The following is an 18154-nucleotide window of genomic DNA, read 5'->3' on the forward strand; positions in this document are numbered from 1 at the left end:
GTGAAATAAAAGTTAACCAAGTAAAATTTGTAATCAAAGTTTTTGGTTCAATATAATTGTAACAAATATAGAATTTAATTTAATGATTAACATAATCAGTTAATGAATTCCAATTATTAGTCTTAATAAAAAATTTCTATTTGAAACAATTTTAAAATCTTGGCGTCAATAATGTTTCTAACTTGTACATAATTAAATTATTGACGTCAAGATCTTAAAATTGTTTCAAATAGAAATTTTTTATTAAGACTAATAATTGGATTTCATTAACTGATTATGTTAATCTTTAAATTGAATTATAGATTTGTTACAATTATTGAACCAAAAACTTTTATTACAAATTTTACTTGGTAAACTTTTATTTCACTAATAATTATTTGGACATTTGCAAAATTTTTACTTGGCGGAAATTTTTGCATCAAAGATGTTTTTGTTGGGATTGAAATACTTTTCGCATCATTTATAAAATTGACATTTAGACAAACATAGGGACTAAAGTACTTAACAAATTTGAAAAATATTCTAGAATATTATTGATTGGGGTAGAATCTTGATATTTATTGCAGAAAATATGAATATATTTAGAAGTTTAGTCTCTGCGTTTGTCTAAATGTTAAAAAATTTTATTTTTTTTAGAAAGAAAAATATATTTCAAAAAATACGAAATGTATTAAAATTTCCTGAAATGTATATCGAGATTTTAACCTAATTAATATAATAATCTAGAATATTTTAGAAATCCATTTAGGAGTTTACGCTCCACGTTTATCAAAATCTCAAAAAATCGATATTTTTTCGGTTTTCCTAGCTTAAATTCTATAAAAATATCAAAAGTATTAATATAAACTTGACAGAATTGAAATAAATTAAAAAGAATTCACAAAGAGTTTCAGTGAATCCCGCTTTGTGACAAATACGAATTGGAGCTATGTTGCAATTTTCCTGAATTCATCAAACTGTATTGAACTTCCAAACCTTCTATTCATACTAATTCAATGGACAAGTTTTGGGACCTTTAATTTTTTTTAATTCGTCAGCACGAATTCAATGCATGCCTTGGTCATTTCTTACGAATGCGAATTCGTTTGCACAACTTCAGGCAAATTGAATCGAATATACAAAGAGCTTGAATGAATCCCGCTTTCTACCAAAAATCTTAATTCATTTCAATCCGTTCGAATTAGTTTTTTTTTGGTGTATATATACATCAAAAAAAGAATAAGCCAAATCGGTTAAGATTTACTCGAGTTATTCAATTTTATCGAAAAATAGCCGATATTTCGAGAATATTTATTCGCGGTTTTTGCCTTTTACTTGGCGGCGATTCTCTACCGCGAATCTTGATAAAGATGTAAGAAAAAATCCGATTAAAAATAATGAAACTTGTTTCACTTATGCTGCGTGTTGATTTCAAGAAACGTGTTTTAAGAAAAACGCGTTTGAAGTTTAGAGATCTTAGAGATATATAAAACATACTTATGAAAAAGTGGAAAGTTTTACTGTCAAAATTTTTTTACAATTAATCTACAATTCCATTAGCATAAAGACATAATTCAGTATTTGTATCATCATCTGCGAGCAGTTCCTGCCAGCAGGTAGCCATCCGACGCAAATAGTCGTTGCGGAGCAGTCCAGGGCGCGCTCAGTAAAAGGATTTGAAATTCGTCCGCGTCAAATGGATCAAGATTTTTTTGATGGAATGGGATTTGGCTATAAATTGGCTTAAATAATATTACTATAGTGACATAAATTAACACCAAGTATTTTTTCAAAATTTTTAAAAATGGTGGAGATACGGGACTTTTTAATTTTAAGCAACATTTTTTTTGAAACGCTATAACTTGAGTTCTAAGTATTCGACTTGTATTTTCAAAGTCGCTAATGATTTGTTTCTAGATATACTATTAAAAAAATTAAAAAATAAAAAAAAATTTTTTTGAAAATTTTGGAGGTAAAATTTTTTTTTGATTTTCGTTTTTGAAAAAACATCATTTTTAATTTTCTTAATTTTTTGTCAAAAGAAGCTATAAGTATAATTTACAAGTCCTGCAAGCCTTATCGTGGGACCGCCAGTAGTTTCGGAGAAAAAAAATAAAATGTGGCCTTATCCCTTAACTGTTTTTTTACATACAATTTTTAAATAAATAAATAAATAATAAATTATTTATTTAATAATTTATTTATAAAAAATAGTTTTAAATTGAATTTTTTAAAATAGAACATATACCATTTTCTTAGTTTCTCAAGATAAACACGTTAGGATAGGTCCAATTTAAAGTAATTTTTTTACTGTCAAACACTGTTAATTTTTAATTTATTTATTACATTCCTTTGCACTACCAACATTATAAAATTCTTATAATTAAATAAGTTCGAAAATTATTAATTTTCAGAATTGAAGAAGGAGAAAAAGATTTTTTTGATCCAAAATATATGTTATGGTCCATATTCAATAATTGAATGAAAAGAAATATTAAGTACAAAAATAATTTAATATTAATTTTTTTGTTATTTAGCAGAGGTACATTACTTAAATTTTAATCAATTCCTTCTTTGCGATTTCGATACCGAATATGTATAAAATTTGTAAATTTGATAAAATTGTTAAGATTTACGTTGCTTTTTTAAATGCTTTAACTTATAAGGTGCAAATATCACAGTTAATTTGTACGTTCGTTACATTTTTATTACTCTAACTTAAAGAACTTTATGTATTTCACTGTTTGTTACAATTAACAATAATTATTTTAAATCTATAATATTGTCATAAATTGTAAATACCAGTACATAAACTGATTTCTAAATTTTTTAAATTACATCAAATGTAAACTGTTCGAAATAAATGCATTGTTCTTGATTCGAAAATAAGAAATGTGAATTAAACTTTAAGTCTATTCGGAACAATGGAAATGCACAGTTTTTTTCATTTCTGATTTAATTGGTGAAGCGATTACAAATCGATGTAAATCTGCAGTGTCAATGTACGATATAATTTCGTTTAAAACGAGAATGGGTAATTGAAATTTTACTATAGTTCGAAAACAGTCGTAACTTAATTCTATTAATCGCTTCTCAAGTTCTGCTTTATTTACACGCACTTCAAATCGACGGGCAAAATTCGGAAATGAAGTTTTAAAATCAAATGAATTTATAAAGTCGAGAAAATTTTCATTTCGCATTAAAGTAGAAAGTCGTCTATGTGACATAGTTAGGGCATCGTACATTGTCACATCAGTCTCACTAATTTTTGTTTTTTTCATTTCTTCAAGTTCGTTGGGGCATTTAGAATAATTGCGATCTAAGATTAAATTTACGCTGTGATCACATGACAAATCAATTATTTCATCGTATTCAGATTGAGATCTTAAATAATCAAATATTGGTTCCATTTCCCCTGGAAGGCAAGTTGCACCATAATGCAGAAGTAGTTTTGTAATATTTATAATTACATTCAAGGCAAAAGCATAGTAAAGTAGAGAGTGGTTTTCGGAATTAATACAATTAACGTTAGCGCCAGCTTCTAGAAGTAATTGAACGCATTCGAAACTATCCATATGAACTGCAATGCAAAGTGGGGTTTCATTTCTCTTACTGCAAGAATTAATATTGGCATTTTTTGTTAATAAAATTCTAGTAATTTCTACGAAATTGTGTTTCACTGATACATGAAGAGGTGAAAATTTCTTTCTGTCTCCAATTGCATTCACATTGGCACCACGTGCCAAAAGTTCGTTAATAATAGTAAAGCGTCCTTTTCCACAGGCATGATGCAATAGTGTGTAACCATCAATCAAATAAGTATTGAGGTTACAAACATTGGGTAAGAAATTGTAAAAAATATCAGTAAATCCGTATTTAATGGCACCAATTAATACGTAATATTCTAGAAATTCTTGCCTCATTTTTTCGTCACAGGATGTTTCCTCTTTATTTAAAAGATTTTGCACATTGTTTCTGTGTTCTATCATTCTTGAATGATCTAGAGAGACTAATGACAATTTCTCTGGAATAAGCATATTTTTTATATCTTCGGTGTTAAGCCTAAAACCATGATTATAAAATAATTCACAGATTAGCTTGTTATTACGCTTATCACTTCGGTCTTTAGGAATTTTAAGATCAGGTAATTTTTCATAATAGGAACCCAGAAAAGAAAGGCAAAAAGCCATTTTTAGAGTCATATCGCAATTATCTGGATTTTCACCCAGAAGAATTGTAGCACCAATCAAAGATAGATTTTCAACGGCGTAATTCAAAGGAATTAGGCCATATTTATTTTTAGCAGTTAAATTAGCACCGTTATTTATGAGAAACTTTAGAAATTCGCCATCGTCTTCATTGGATAAATGTTTGGCTGCCAAATGTAGTGGAGTGTCATCTGAATAAGTGACAGTAGCATTAACGTCTGCACCAGCTCGTAAAAGAAGAAGTGAAATTTTTTTATGACGAATTTGGCTAGCAAGATGTAGAGGTTTTTCTTCGAGCATTGTCTCCGCATTCACGTCAGCTCCTCTAGACACTAGAAATTCAACAAGATCACAACTCTTACATTCCACCGCTCTATGTAACGCTGTATAATAATTAGAATCTGTTTTCTCAATATCCTCATCATTATCAAAAAGCATCTTTATTTCATGCTGTGATAAAATACGCCTAATTCTATCATTAAGCGCCTCATGATAAGGTGTATTGTTAACCTTATTAAAAATTTTCAAATCAGCTCCATTTTCAAGTAAAAGTTGAATAATACTTTCAGAATGATTATTCAAATCTGTAACAGCAATATGTAGAGGTGTATTTAACTTCTGATTTGTTGCATTAACAATAGCTCCTTTGTCCAGCAAAATTTTGACGATTTCCACATTTCCAATTTCGACTGCGAAATGAAGTGGAGTCTGATCGTGATCTCGAGTTTCGTCATTTACTTTGACAGGACGTTGCAAAAGAAGTTTTGAAATTTCGAGAAAATTGTCTAAAAGTTGATCGTACACTTCGTATTCTGCTTGTAATTCGTTACGACGTTGTGGTGAATAAATAGAATTTTGAAGCATACTACAAAGTAGTGAATAACCAGAAGATGATGCGAGGTAATCATCAAAATTGTTTCGAGAAAGAATATTTCTTACTGTCGACTCATCACCAGAGAAACATGCATTAAGTAAAGACTGAATTTCTATCGACGACATTGTCACTTTATTCCTTGAGATTTATTTTAGATTATTGAATTGGATCAAACTTGTTGACATCGAAATTGAGAAAATCTGTAAACAAAGAGTTTGTTAATTTCACTGGAAAATCATTAAGGGGTTACATGGGTCAAAACTTCCAGACAATGTATTTTCAAATCATTCCACCGACAAAAAACAATCGCAAGGAGAGCGATTTTCTAATAAATATAATTATTAAAAAATTTAATTATTGTGCGATTCCATGGGAGATTTTAGTTTTTTCGGAGTAAGTAAACCAATTGCAATGAAATTTTGGAATTTAAATCTACACATAAAAAGACATATTTCCACCAAATATTACGTCAAAATATTCAGTAGTTTTTGAGATGTCAAAATTTTGGAAAAATTTTGAAATCGTTATATCTTCTTTCCATCTTAACCAAATCACTTAATTTTTTTTGGAGAAAATTCAGCATAAAAAAACGAAAAAGTTTTTTATATTATGTTTATACAAAATTTTTATAAACAAAAAAGTTATTAAATAATAATTGAATAACTTTTGAATAGCTTCAGTGAATAACTTTTGAATAGCTTCACTGAAGCTATTTAAAAGTTATTCAATTATTATTTAATAACTTTTTTGTTTATAAAAATTTTGTATAAACATAATATAAAAAACTTTTTCGTTTTTTTATGCTGAATTTTCTCCAAAAAAAATTAAGTGATTTGGTTAAGATGGAAAGAAGATATAACGATTTCAAAATTTTTCCAAAATTTTGACATCTCAAAAACTACTGAATATTTTGACGTAATATTTGGTGGAAATATGTCTTTTTATGTGTAGATTTAAATTCCAAAATTTCATTGCAATTGGTTTACTTACTCCGAAAAAACTAAAATCTCCCATGGAATCGCACTATTTGTAACATATTATACACTGAATCAAAAGAGAATTTCATGAACTTTATAATGCTATTTTTATTTTTTTAAATTTTTCTCAATTTCGTAGAGAAATTCCTGTTTGAAAGTTTAAACTCTTAATATCTCAAAACACCCCACCGTCGATTTTTATCAAAATTATATGAAAATAAAGCTTAACTTTTCTAGTTTCCATTCCCGTATAATATATTATGGACATTTAATGGGATTAATAGAAAAAAAATTGTTTAAAAAATATGTTTTTGAAAAATTTGACAAATGGTACGAACACACGGAGAGAAAAAACAAGGCTTTTCCCTGTGACTTCAATTCATGCCTTTTTCAGGTAGGAGTTTCACCGGATTTCCCGATGAACTTCTTGCGTTTAGCGGTTAGGCCATGCCTTAGCCCCTATTGGCCTTAGCTCGTTGCAAGAATCTCACCGGGAAAACCCGTGAGCGTCCTGCATTTTTACTGTGATAATTTTCACGCGTTAAATGCATATTTTTTCATGGGGAAAAGCCTTGTTTTTTCTCTCCGTGCATGAAGTAGTATAAGGAGACCCAACGCCAATGGTTATAGTGACAAAAATTAGCATCATTTTGGGGGATCAGAGTTACTATGAGAAAATATAATCTGCACAACGTTCAGAGGCAGCGCGCTCATGCGGAGAAAATGTAAAGTACAGAATAAGTTTTAAAAATGTACGGTTTATATTTTGATGAAGATCGTATACACGTGGTTCAAATTTTGTTTATCGTGTTGTGATCGTGTTATGACTCAAAATGCCTACAAATTGTGTAATAAATAATTGTAATTCGGGTAGTCGTGAGCAAATTAAATCGCAAGTATATCGAAGTTTTTTTTCACCACAAACGGTATGTTGTAAACTTTTGACATAAAATATTTTTATTCTAGTGTAAAAGTAATTAATTGTTTTGTAAGTAAATAAACAAAAATTAAGATAATATAATTTATATTTTTTGTCTGTAGGATGAAATATTACGTATTTGGTCTGATGCCGTTGCATCATATACGACAAAACCATTGACGAAAAATAAAAAAATTTGCGATTTGCATTTTCGAGATGAAGACATTGAAAGAGATTTTGTTACAAAATTAAAAGATGGCACAATTCATAGAATACCACGAAAAAAACCATTGCTAAAACCACATGCTGTGCCAGTTTTTTTCCCAAATATTTCAATTCAACTTTTAAAAAGTCAACAAATTTCATACGGCTGGAAAGACCTTTTATTAGAATGTAATGGTAGTGAAAACCAGAAGTACCACATTATTAAAAAGCATTGCGACCTTGTGCCTTTACCGTCTAAATTATGGACTGTATATAATTGTGCGGAAAATTTCATTGCTTGGATTGGAATTTGTGAGGATGAAGCTCACACTACAAAGCGAGTAATATTACTACCAGACATGAGAGTGCAAGTAAGTTTCTTAGATTTTATAATTGGCGAAAAGGAAGTGCAAGTTCCACGTGAAGCAATTTCTAATGTGGACGAAATTCCGAAGTTACTTGAAGTAACTTCGAAATTGTTACCTTGTCAAACAGAATGCACTGAAAGGTACGTAATAAAAATGATTTCAAACTATGTGAATAAGTAATGATAAATTATTGTTTTAGGTCAAAAAAATGTATGGGTTAGGTTTTTGCCAAATCAATAAGAACTCGTGGTCCTCAAAGAAAATTTTGCTCGGAGTGTCAAAAATTTAAAGTGAAAAAAAGCAAACAAAAATGGAAGCAAAAGAAGCAAAAAACAAAAAGGAAAGTCCTAAAGAAAAAGATGAGGGAAAAATACGTTGGTCTTAAGCGAAAAAATTCAACATTGAAACGAAAGGTAAAATAAAGTCAAATATAAAAATTTAACTATTATTATAAAAAAATACATTATCTTAGGGAGGTAATTAGAATTTGTTTTCCAAGTTTCTTGACATATAATAAATTATTGTGATATGAAAAACAATATATTTTATTATTTGCATTTTAAAAATCCAACAGATTAAACGCCTTCAACTTAATGTTGAAAAACTTCGCCAGAAGTGTGCAATTTCAAAAGAAGATATTTTATGTGAATTATTGTCTACACTTCCAGAGAAACAACGAATTGCTGTTGAAGCATGTTTTTCAGCATCAAAGCACAAAAACAGTCGTAGTATGAGATACACTACGCAGTGGATTTACGAATGTCTACTGTTAAGAATTAAAAGTAAAAAATTATACAGACAGCTTAGACGCGATAAAATTTTAACTTTGCCCTCGCTAACAACTTTAGCACGATATTTGAAGAATATAAAGGCTTCCTATGGTTTTCAGGATTATATATTTAAAGGCTTATCTGCAAAAACTGCATCCATGCCGCCAGATTGTCGAAGAGGTTTCTATTAAATATTTAGTTATATATAAATTTCTTTTCTGTAATGTATAAAAATATATAAGTGAAATTTTATTAATATTGTTTATATTTAAATATAGGAATATTTGCAGTAGATGAAATAAAATTATCCGAATGCTTATCGTTCGATCGGGTCAATTTAAAGGTCGAAGGCTTTACCGATTTAGGGAAACACACTCCGGAACACCAAAAAACATTAAGAGGCGACCATGCTCTTGTAATAATGTTTCAACCATTTCGTGGTAATTTTGTTCAAACTGTTGGTTGCTTTTTAATCAAAGGCAGTGCTAATGGTAGTGTATTGCACAAAATTATTTTGGAGGGGATAATTCTTGCCGAAAAATCAGGTCTTTTTATTGATGCAGTCGTAACGGATGGTGCTGCGTGGAATAGAAATATGTGGAAAATGTTTGGGGTTTCAGAATCGAAAATTAGCGTTTGTCATCCATGTGACAAAAAAAGAAAGCTTTGGTTTCTGTCAGATTATCCACATTTGGCAAAAATTTTCAGAAATTTTGTAACACAGTTCAAAAAATTTGATAAGATATTCGTAAGTTTATTTTTTATTTTATAATTTAAATGAATATTTTAAGAGTAACATTTCAAAACTTCAATATTGTAGACACCTGATGGATTTATATCGAAAAAACACTGGTATGCATTATTAGAAATGTTAGAGAAAGATCCTTATGCATTAAAAGTCAATTGGAAACTTCGAAAAGAGCACATTGATCCGAAGTATTACCAGAAAATGAATGTGGCTCTGGCGTTTCAGGTATATATTGAATATTTAGTTATAATATATTATGTATTGTTATAATCTTTATTTATTTCAATGAACTTATATCTCTAATTTTCAACAGTTCTTCAGCATACACGATGCTCTTGAAATTTATCAAGACCGTCATGAAGACTTGGAAGATTGTGTTGCGACGAAAAATTTTTGTAAACGAGTAAATCAGCTAAACAATGCTATGAACAGTCGCACACCTGCAAGTGCAATGGCAATTGGAAACGAAGCATGGACTGTTAGTAATATTTTACGAATTTTTTTTTTAAAGAACTTTTTACATTTATTTCATATATATTTAATTTTTTTAACAGATTGTTAAAAATTTCCTCGAATACCTTAAAAACTGGGAAAAAGAAGCTAAAGTCAAAAATGAGAAATTTTTGACAGACAATTGCTGTTACGGATTAAAAATTTCTTTACAAGCAACATTGGAAATTTGTGAATTTTTAAGCGAGAAATGTAATTTTACATATCTTATGACAGGTCGGCTTAACCAGGATTGCGTCGAGGTATTAAAAAAATCTTATTATTAACTAAAAATAAAATCGTTGCCAACATTTTACTAAATTAATTTTTCAGAGATTCTTTGGGTTGATGAGGGAATGTTGCGGGGCCAACGATCACCCAGATGCAGTGTTATTTATACAAATGTATAAACTTGTGTCTACGTACTCGTTAATTAAACCTCCAAAAGGGTGTAACGTTGAAGGTAGTGAAATTTTGGAAACCTTATTAAGTTTGAAGGAAATTGAAGATGTCAGTACTAGACAGGAACAATGGGAAGGTATAATTGACACTATTATTGATAGAGGCAATGGAAGTCATTGTTTGGAACAAGCGACACAAATTCTACTTGAGCATGATTACACAATGTCCATTGCTTCGGAGTACGCTTTAACTTACGTTGCAGGATACGTAAGCAGGAAAGGGTCTCGTTTTGCCAAATTTTTAGAGAATAATAAGCCTTTCCAATGCCAAACTTGTGTTGACAGTTTAATCTTATTGGAAAATGATGTGATTCCTGAGAGGCACAAATTAATTGAACTTAGATCAAAAGGTTACTTGAAACACCCGTCGGTGAAGTTATATGACTTAATTTCATTACTTGAATTGTCTATTTTACAAACTCTCAAGGATGATGGCATTCAAGAAAACACTCTTTTAAAAATTGCCGAGACTTTAGAAAAGTTTGAATTTCCTATCACTTTTGTTGGATGCAGTGAACATGAGATGCTGTTAACCAGAAGAATAATAATTTTTTATTTGACAATAAGAATGCTGTTTGTATGCAAAGAATACAATAAAATTAATAACGAGGTAAAAGAAAAAAGTAGACAAAAGCGAAAAGAAGCAAAACTGACAGCTAAATCACGTGCAAGTACAGCAACTGTTGACGCATCAAAAAATAATTGTTGTGATTTGGATCAACAGAACGGAATTTTAAATTGTCCAACCACTGCAAAAAAACATAAAATAACGGCAAAAAATGGTGCCACTTCTGTAAAGAAACGTAAAGCAAATAGCAGTAAGAATAAAAGTTTAAACATTTTTAGGAATTCTTTTGGACAGTAACATTTATTATAATTAGTTTTATGAAATATTAACTAAAAGAAAATATGTTAGAAGTGTAAAAAAAATGTTGCTGCTTTTATGTTTGTCAAAAAGTATTATGCTTCACCAAAGAAATAACATTCTAAAAAATTCGAAAATTTTTGTATTTTTACAGATATTTTCTCTTTCTTTGAGTATTACCTTATAAATAATAAATCGTTGGAAAAAGTCTCCACCTCCATAAAAGTCGATGTGGAAAATATAATTTCCAAATAAAATATATCATTTATTTATTTAGTACAGAAAAACCAAGTATTTATTTATGTGGAAATATTGTATTTCATAGTTATTGTTACATTTATAAGTACAAGAAAAATATAATTCACATTTCATTCATATACATTGCAATTTATTTGTATTATTAAATGTGACGTATACAAAAAAAGTATCATATTGAATTTAAAATGGAAATATTTTATTATTTTTTAATTCCCTATAATACAAATTTTACTTTTCAATTTTTACTAACTGTTGAGTAATTTTATTATAAAAATTACTAATCATAAAATTTTATTTAATTAATTTATAAAAATTGTTAGTAAATTTAATTGTGAATCTAATCATTTGATATCATTTCATTTAATTAAATCATAAAAAATGTCATTAAAATAATGTACTGAAATAAAAATAAAGAGTTAGTAGAAAACACAAAGATAGCCTATTAAAAAAATTTAATATTCTGTTAAAAAAAAAGATTTTAATTTGAAATATATTTTTTAAAATTATTAAATTTTTTTAAACATTACATTTGTGCTTTTAACTTAATCTGTATAAACAATAAAAGAAAAAAAATTTTAATTTAATCATCAGTAAAACTTTCAATTTGATCTGCATTAAAAACTTGTAAAAATAATTTTATTTAATTCATTTTAAAAAATGTTATTAAACAAAACTAAATTAGGGATCTAATAATCCCTAAAAAAAATTTTATCTCTATTCCATTTCATCAACAATATGCAATAATTTATGAATTTCTTCTTCACTTTGTATTGTTATGAAACTCGAAAGCGGAGTAAGTTTTTCATGGAAAAATAGTTTCACTTCTAAATTTTTTAAAACAACAACCTTTGATTTCTTTGCAAATTAGCATCATCTCCCATTTTCACAAAGGCAAAGAAATTTTCACATCCACGAATTATACACCAATACTTTGAAGGCAATTTGAAAGACTCCAAATTTTGCTGACATTTCTCAAATGTAAAGTCCTTTTCTGTCATGACTTCTGTAAAACCATTAATCAAGTTCTTATAAATAAATAACAAAAAGATATATTGTAAGATATGTTTATTTTAATATATTGTACAATTTAATTTCATTCATGTACTTACCTAAAAATAATTTCTGAAATTGTATTTCTTGTAATTTAACTTAAATAGATATATTTTTTAATAATCTTTTTGCATTAATATCTTTTTTATGCCACACATTTTGAAATTACACTAAAACTTTGTTAACTCTGGTTCCCCTTCAAAAAGCGTATAAATCTTTCGCTAAAGTGACCATATGGAAATAGTGTCAATGCGGGACGCCCGCTTATTTAAATATGATTTAGTAAAAAAAAAAGGTTATTTGTCACAAGAAAAAAGAATCAGGGAATTTGTAGGAGTCAATTGGAGCGGAATTGAAACAAAGGCGCATCTTATGACATTTACATATTTATATTATGCTTATTTTGTAACATTAAATCACATATTTTTTTAACGATCGAATTTTTCTTAAAATATCACGAAGTCTATCTCTCTCACACTTATATACGCTACTGTGCTAATCTGTAGATGCAGGATATTCTTAACTATTTTCCGGGATATGCAGGACATTTTATGTCAAATGCGGGACGTTTTGCGGGACGCTGGCCTTTTCGGGACAAAGTGGAAAAATCCGGGACAGTCCCGCACAATCCGGGACGTATGGTCACTTTATCTTTCGCCTTTTACTGACTCAAACTTTGTTTAAATCACGTTCTTGTTGTATGTAATATGTAAATACTAAGCAGACGATATTTTAATACCAAATTTCCACCACAGAGGCGCAACCTCTGAACGTTGTGAGAACGGAGAACTCTCATAACTCTGATCCCCCAAATGCAGGCTGATTTTAAACCCGCGTGAGGTCTCCTTATGGTACGAAGTTGAATCCTAACTAACCTTCAACTTTGTACCATTTGTCAAATTTTTCAAAAACACATTTTTTAAACAATTTTTTTTCTATTAATCCCATTAAATGTCCATAATATATTATACGGGAATGGAAACTAGAAAAGTTAAGCTTTATTTTCATATAATTTTGATAAAAATCGACGAGGGGGTGTTTTGAGATATTAAGAGTTTAAACTTTCAAACAGGAATTTCTCTACGAAATTGAGAAAAATTTAAAAAAATAAAAATAGCATTATAAAGTTCATGAAATTCTCTTTCGATTCAGTGTATAATATGTTACAAATAATTAAATTTTTAAATAATTATATTTATTAGAAAATCGCTCTCCTTGCGATTGTTTTTTGTCGGTGGAACGATTTGAAATGGAATGCCCCGTATGTTTGTTTAAATTATTTTTTTTCATAATATAAATAAATTTTTTTATTTGAGCACTTTTAATTCTTAAAATACATTATTAAATGAGTAACTTGTAAAATTTTTGTGAAAAAATATTTTAATTCAGGCCTGTACTAACAGGTTCTTTGAGAACCCTCTCAAAAATTCGGTGGTCACGATATCTTCTGACCGGTTCATCGAAAATCAAAAAACAGAATATTTTCTGTTAGTGGATGAATATAGCTCATTATTGAACGAAGGAATATTTTTTTTCGCCATAGATATGAAAAAGAGTCTTTTTGAGACCTCATTTGCCCAAAACTGGTCTCAAAAAACTCTTTTTCATATCTATGGCGAAAAAAAATATTCCTTCCAACGTTCAATAATGAGATATACTCATCCACTAACAGAAAATAATCAAAATTTCAATTTCTTTAAAAACCCTTCGTTCAATCACGAGATATATTCACCCACTATCAAAAATTTTTTTTTGCATCTATTGAGCCCTAATTGAACATTTTTCATCCATAATAATCGGAGATATTAAACTTTTATAAATCTTAAATTTTGGAAAATATGACTTTTTTGAAAATTTTGTTGAAAAATGTAAAATTGAGCTATTATTTTAAACCTAATTCGATCACAAATTTCAAATTTATTGGTTTTTTTAAAACCAAAAATTGTGTAAAATGACGTTTTCTCAACTTTTTTGTTTCAAAACATTTTGGTAACTATTAAGCTATTAGTCTGTTTTAAGAAATACATTGATTTATCAAAAATTTAATTACTTTTACCTTAGATAAATATACTAGATGCGGCGAGGCGTTAGTTTAGGCACATGAATCCAGGGTGGCGTTAGTGTAGATCATGTGCCCACATGTGCCCTTCGTGTGCCTCTTATAATCGGACCAATCGGATTACTTCGTCAATCTTCGGTCTACACGGAGAGACCGAGATTACTAATTTTTGTATAAAATCACACTAGAATTTACTATATTCACATTGCAACCACCGGAAATAAGGGGACTTTTTGTATTTTTTACTATTTTCTACACTAACCCAGATAACAAAATGCGCGTTGTGTGCTACTAATATCATCTGCACGCGTGCCGATTTATCCGCACTATGCGCGTTCACTGGACCACTCAGATGCGTCATCATATGCGATCCATAACTGTCGCATATTGTGATGGGCACATGCGTGACGGTATAATGCGAATAAATTATATTTATACTTCAGCCTTATTTGAATTAAATAAAAAGAAAAGATTATTGACATTACTAATTTTTTTAAAATTAAAATGTTATTTATAAAAACGATTTTAATTTAATATTTCAGTACAATTTTGGAATTGAAATTGTTAAAAACTTCCAAATTCTTTTTTTGAGGTTATATCTAATACAACAAAAATATATATGTACTTTAAACAAATTAAATTTAACTTTCTTATTTTGCTGCAGTACTAAAAATTAAATCCACAATAATTCCTCACAATAATATCGCAATAAAAAACAATAAAAAATGAAATCACAATAAAAACTTATTTTGATAACACACCACAAACAATGCTGTCGCCATTATAAAATGTGTGATTGCCGATACGGGTGGTTGCGCATCATTAATTGCGTGCGTATTAAGTGCAGTTCACTGCACACGCATTCACAGCATTCGCACTGTGGATGGTAAAATGCGTATGGATTGACTCTTCTAGCGAGTCGCACTTGTGAACGGAACATGCTTATCATTTTGTATCACAGGCGCTTACGAAATGCAGTTCACAACACTCGCATTATTACCAGCGTCACAGACGATAGTAAGATGCGTATATGAACCGACTCATCTGGTAAGTCGCAGTTAGTGCAAGAAACATGCGTTTAAATGCGACGCACGATTGTTATCTGGGAAGTCACTAATCCCGACAAATGTTCACCAAATTAGCAAAGTTTCTTACTATTTCGTCCAATAGTTCCAAACAACTGTAGTAAAACTCAGAAACATTGTGTACGTAAAATTACTATAGTCGTTGTAAATGCAGAAAGAAAGAGTGAAAAGAAAAAATACGGATTTTTGTCGCCGGTTTCCCGTCAATTCTTGACTAGTGGAGGTAAACTGGAAGGATTTTTACATACACAGACACACACACTCACACACTTATATATTTGTTGTTGGATAAATATTTGAAGACACACACATGTTTATTTCACTTATATGTATAGACGCGGTTAATTAATACACTAATACACAACTGCACGCACGACAACGAATTTCACTGAAAGTATACATCTTTGTTTCCTTATATATTGAATGATGAAAATTTACAGCACTTACGAGAAAGCAGTTTACTTTTAACAACTTATTATAAGACATACTTCTTGGGACAGGAATAAATGCAAAATTTATTAATTTATAATGGTCAATTTCTGAGATACCGAACGACCTACGTTTCACTTTATATTTAATTATTGTAGATAATATCCAAATTTATTTTACATACGCGAAACATAGTCACTGTCAATGATCGGAAGGCATCGGCTCATTTACGGAGATTGACGAGGTTAGCAACCAATAGAAATACAGGCGCCATATGACTGCACTCGCTAGCCACACTTGCTCACCAAAAATTACTACAGTGGATAGAAGATTTTAGTGGAAAATGTTTTCATTTGTCAGATTTTGTCTAATTAAATTAGAGAAAACTATAATCAATTTTCGCTACATTTACAACTCTTACACAAAATATTAAAACTTGCTATTTCAATGTAGCAAATTTATCTATTTCTTTTGTAAATTTATCTAATTCTGTAGTACATTATGCTAAAAGTCCCCTTATTTCCGGTCATTGCAACCGTTTTTAGTAATTTTTACGAATGTGGGTCTCTCCGTGTATTAAAGGCGGAAGTGTTTGAAAATACTAACAAAGCGATCATTTCTCATTCAAATTTAAGATTAAATTTAAAATTGTATACAATTTATAAAAAAAATTGTTGTTTTTCTTAACTATATATAATTAAATATAGTAAATTAAATTATTTTATTTCGTTGTATATTTAAATGTGTGAATCCGGGAAAAAATAATGTTTTCGTGATCGCGTTCAATCGCGTTCTCATTTAAAAAGAAATAAGAAAAGAATATTTTCAGTCAGGGTTTTTTGGTAAATATAGAGAAACGGTTTTGAACGGTTTGATATCACGGTCTCATTTCGAGAGGATAAAATTTTGCGAGAAAATTATTTTATTAACGTTATTAACGATTTAAAGTGGAGTAATTTGCGAGGTTATAATACATTTCCTTAGTTAAAGTCGCGGCCACTTCCGAGAATCGGCGCCACCTCCTTGACCACTGACACATAGATCCACTTGTCTGTGTGCTCGCCGCCGTATTGTCTCTCACTTTCGCCAAAAATCCAACTTTTGTCATTTCGTTTTTCAATATTTATTTAAAAAATTACTTGCAAATTCCGAGAATATTCTTTATCATCATGAATTCCACTAATTATCATGATAAATCGGAACTAAGTATCTCTAATTATTTAGGAGTGAGATATGAAACGTGGGAAAACACTTTTTGGGGGCGATTTTTCCAAACAAATGTTTTTAAACATTTCTCAATCAACAATTTTCAAAAGAAAAATTTTACATTTTACATTGATTTAATTGAACGGTCAATTAATCGGTTATTTGAATCAAATAAATTTTTTTCAGTGTAAAATTTTTTCAGACAGAAACTATTTGTTTAAAAATTAAAAAATTTTTGCACTATAGAAATTTTATTATCGTTTAATATAAAATATTCCTCATTTTTCAAACTTTATGTATTTTTTTAGCCTTTCCCATTCTATTAAACACAATTTTTAAATTAAAATTCAGAAATCTAAATGATTTCCTCTTCAGGAAGTTTATCCAAAAAAATATACAAAATTAAAATAATAATAAAAATTATTTACATGATTAAAATAAAAATAATTTAACAATAAATAAATAAAAATAAAAATTAATGGATAATTATCTTACCAAAAAATAATATAATTAAAATAGATGAAGACTTAAATTTTTATGCCCTGACGATGGAGTAGAGTTTCGAGTAAAAGAAAATTATAAAAAACCTAATATTCATCAAATAAATTAAAAAATAATTGAAAAAAATTGTTTAAATTTAACATTGTGAAAAATAACAATCAATAATAAAATTAGTAACAAGTTAATAACAAATTAAAAATTAATTAATAAAAAAAAATTAAAATTTATGAAACATTAAAAATACAATTATGAAAATTAATAATAAATAGCACATGCAAAATAAATAATAAAATACCATAAATAAATAAATAACGGTTCACAATACAATAATTCATAATAAAATAAATTAATAAAATAAAAATATGTAATTTCTCAAATTAATTAAAAATATCTATACGTATTTTAAATTGCAACGTCAAATTTAAAACTGAGCTCCAAACTCTATCGAGTCATTACATTATAATGAACATTATAATTATCTATTAATTTTTTTTTTATTTATTTTTAAATTATTTTTATTATTATTTTTTTTTTGCTTAGGGAATTTTGGGAAATCTGCCTACAGATACCTTGGATTCCGCACTCCAAGGTTATGTGGGGTTATTTAACTAATTAAAAAAATTAATTAATAATTAATTTAATAATTAAATAAATTATTTTAATAATACATTTAATAACTAAATTAATTAATTTAATTAATAATT

The 18154-nt window shown here is 28.6% G+C and overlaps 2 protein-coding genes across 2 annotated transcripts in view; one reads left to right on the forward strand and one right to left on the reverse strand.

Annotated features, from left to right (window-relative positions):
• LOC122505114 overlaps nt 1–18154 on the reverse strand; it is a 63497-nt gene that overhangs the window by 20433 nt on the left and 24910 nt on the right. The window contains exon 2 of the mRNA XM_043616575.1: nt 2903–5261. Within this exon, the coding sequence (XP_043472510.1) occupies nt 2903–5186 (2284 nt within the window). The 5' untranslated portion in view covers nt 5187–5261. The remainder of the gene's footprint in view (nt 1–2902; nt 5262–18154) is intronic.
• Nucleotides 6697–7750, forward strand: LOC122505115. Its single transcript, XM_043616576.1, has 3 exons — nt 6697–6964; nt 7080–7669; nt 7729–7750. The coding sequence occupies exons 1-3, from the start codon at nt 6872–6874 to the stop codon at nt 7748–7750; spliced, it is 705 nt and encodes a 234-aa protein (XP_043472511.1). The 5' UTR covers nt 6697–6871.

The sequence above is a fragment of the Leptopilina heterotoma genome, unplaced genomic scaffold, assembly GCF_015476425.1.
Source record: "Leptopilina heterotoma isolate Lh14 unplaced genomic scaffold, ASM1547642v1 Lhet_343, whole genome shotgun sequence".
NCBI classification, from domain to species: Eukaryota; Metazoa; Arthropoda; class Insecta; order Hymenoptera; family Figitidae; genus Leptopilina; species Leptopilina heterotoma.

What these genes read in the sequence shown, in the direction of transcription:
- LOC122505115 (XM_043616576.1), top strand. Translation starts at nt 6,872, where the DNA reads ATGCCTACAAATTGTGTAATAAATAATTGTAATTCGGGTAGTCGTGAG. An exon ending in GTTTTTTTTCACCACAAACG is followed by an intron (nt 6,965 to 7,079) that starts GTATGTTGTAAA and finishes TTTTGTCTGTAG; the next exon opens with GATGAAATATTACGTATTTG. An exon ending in CAAACAGAATGCACTGAAAG is followed by an intron (nt 7,670 to 7,728) that starts GTACGTAATAAA and finishes TTATTGTTTTAG; the next exon opens with GTCAAAAAAATGTATGGGTT.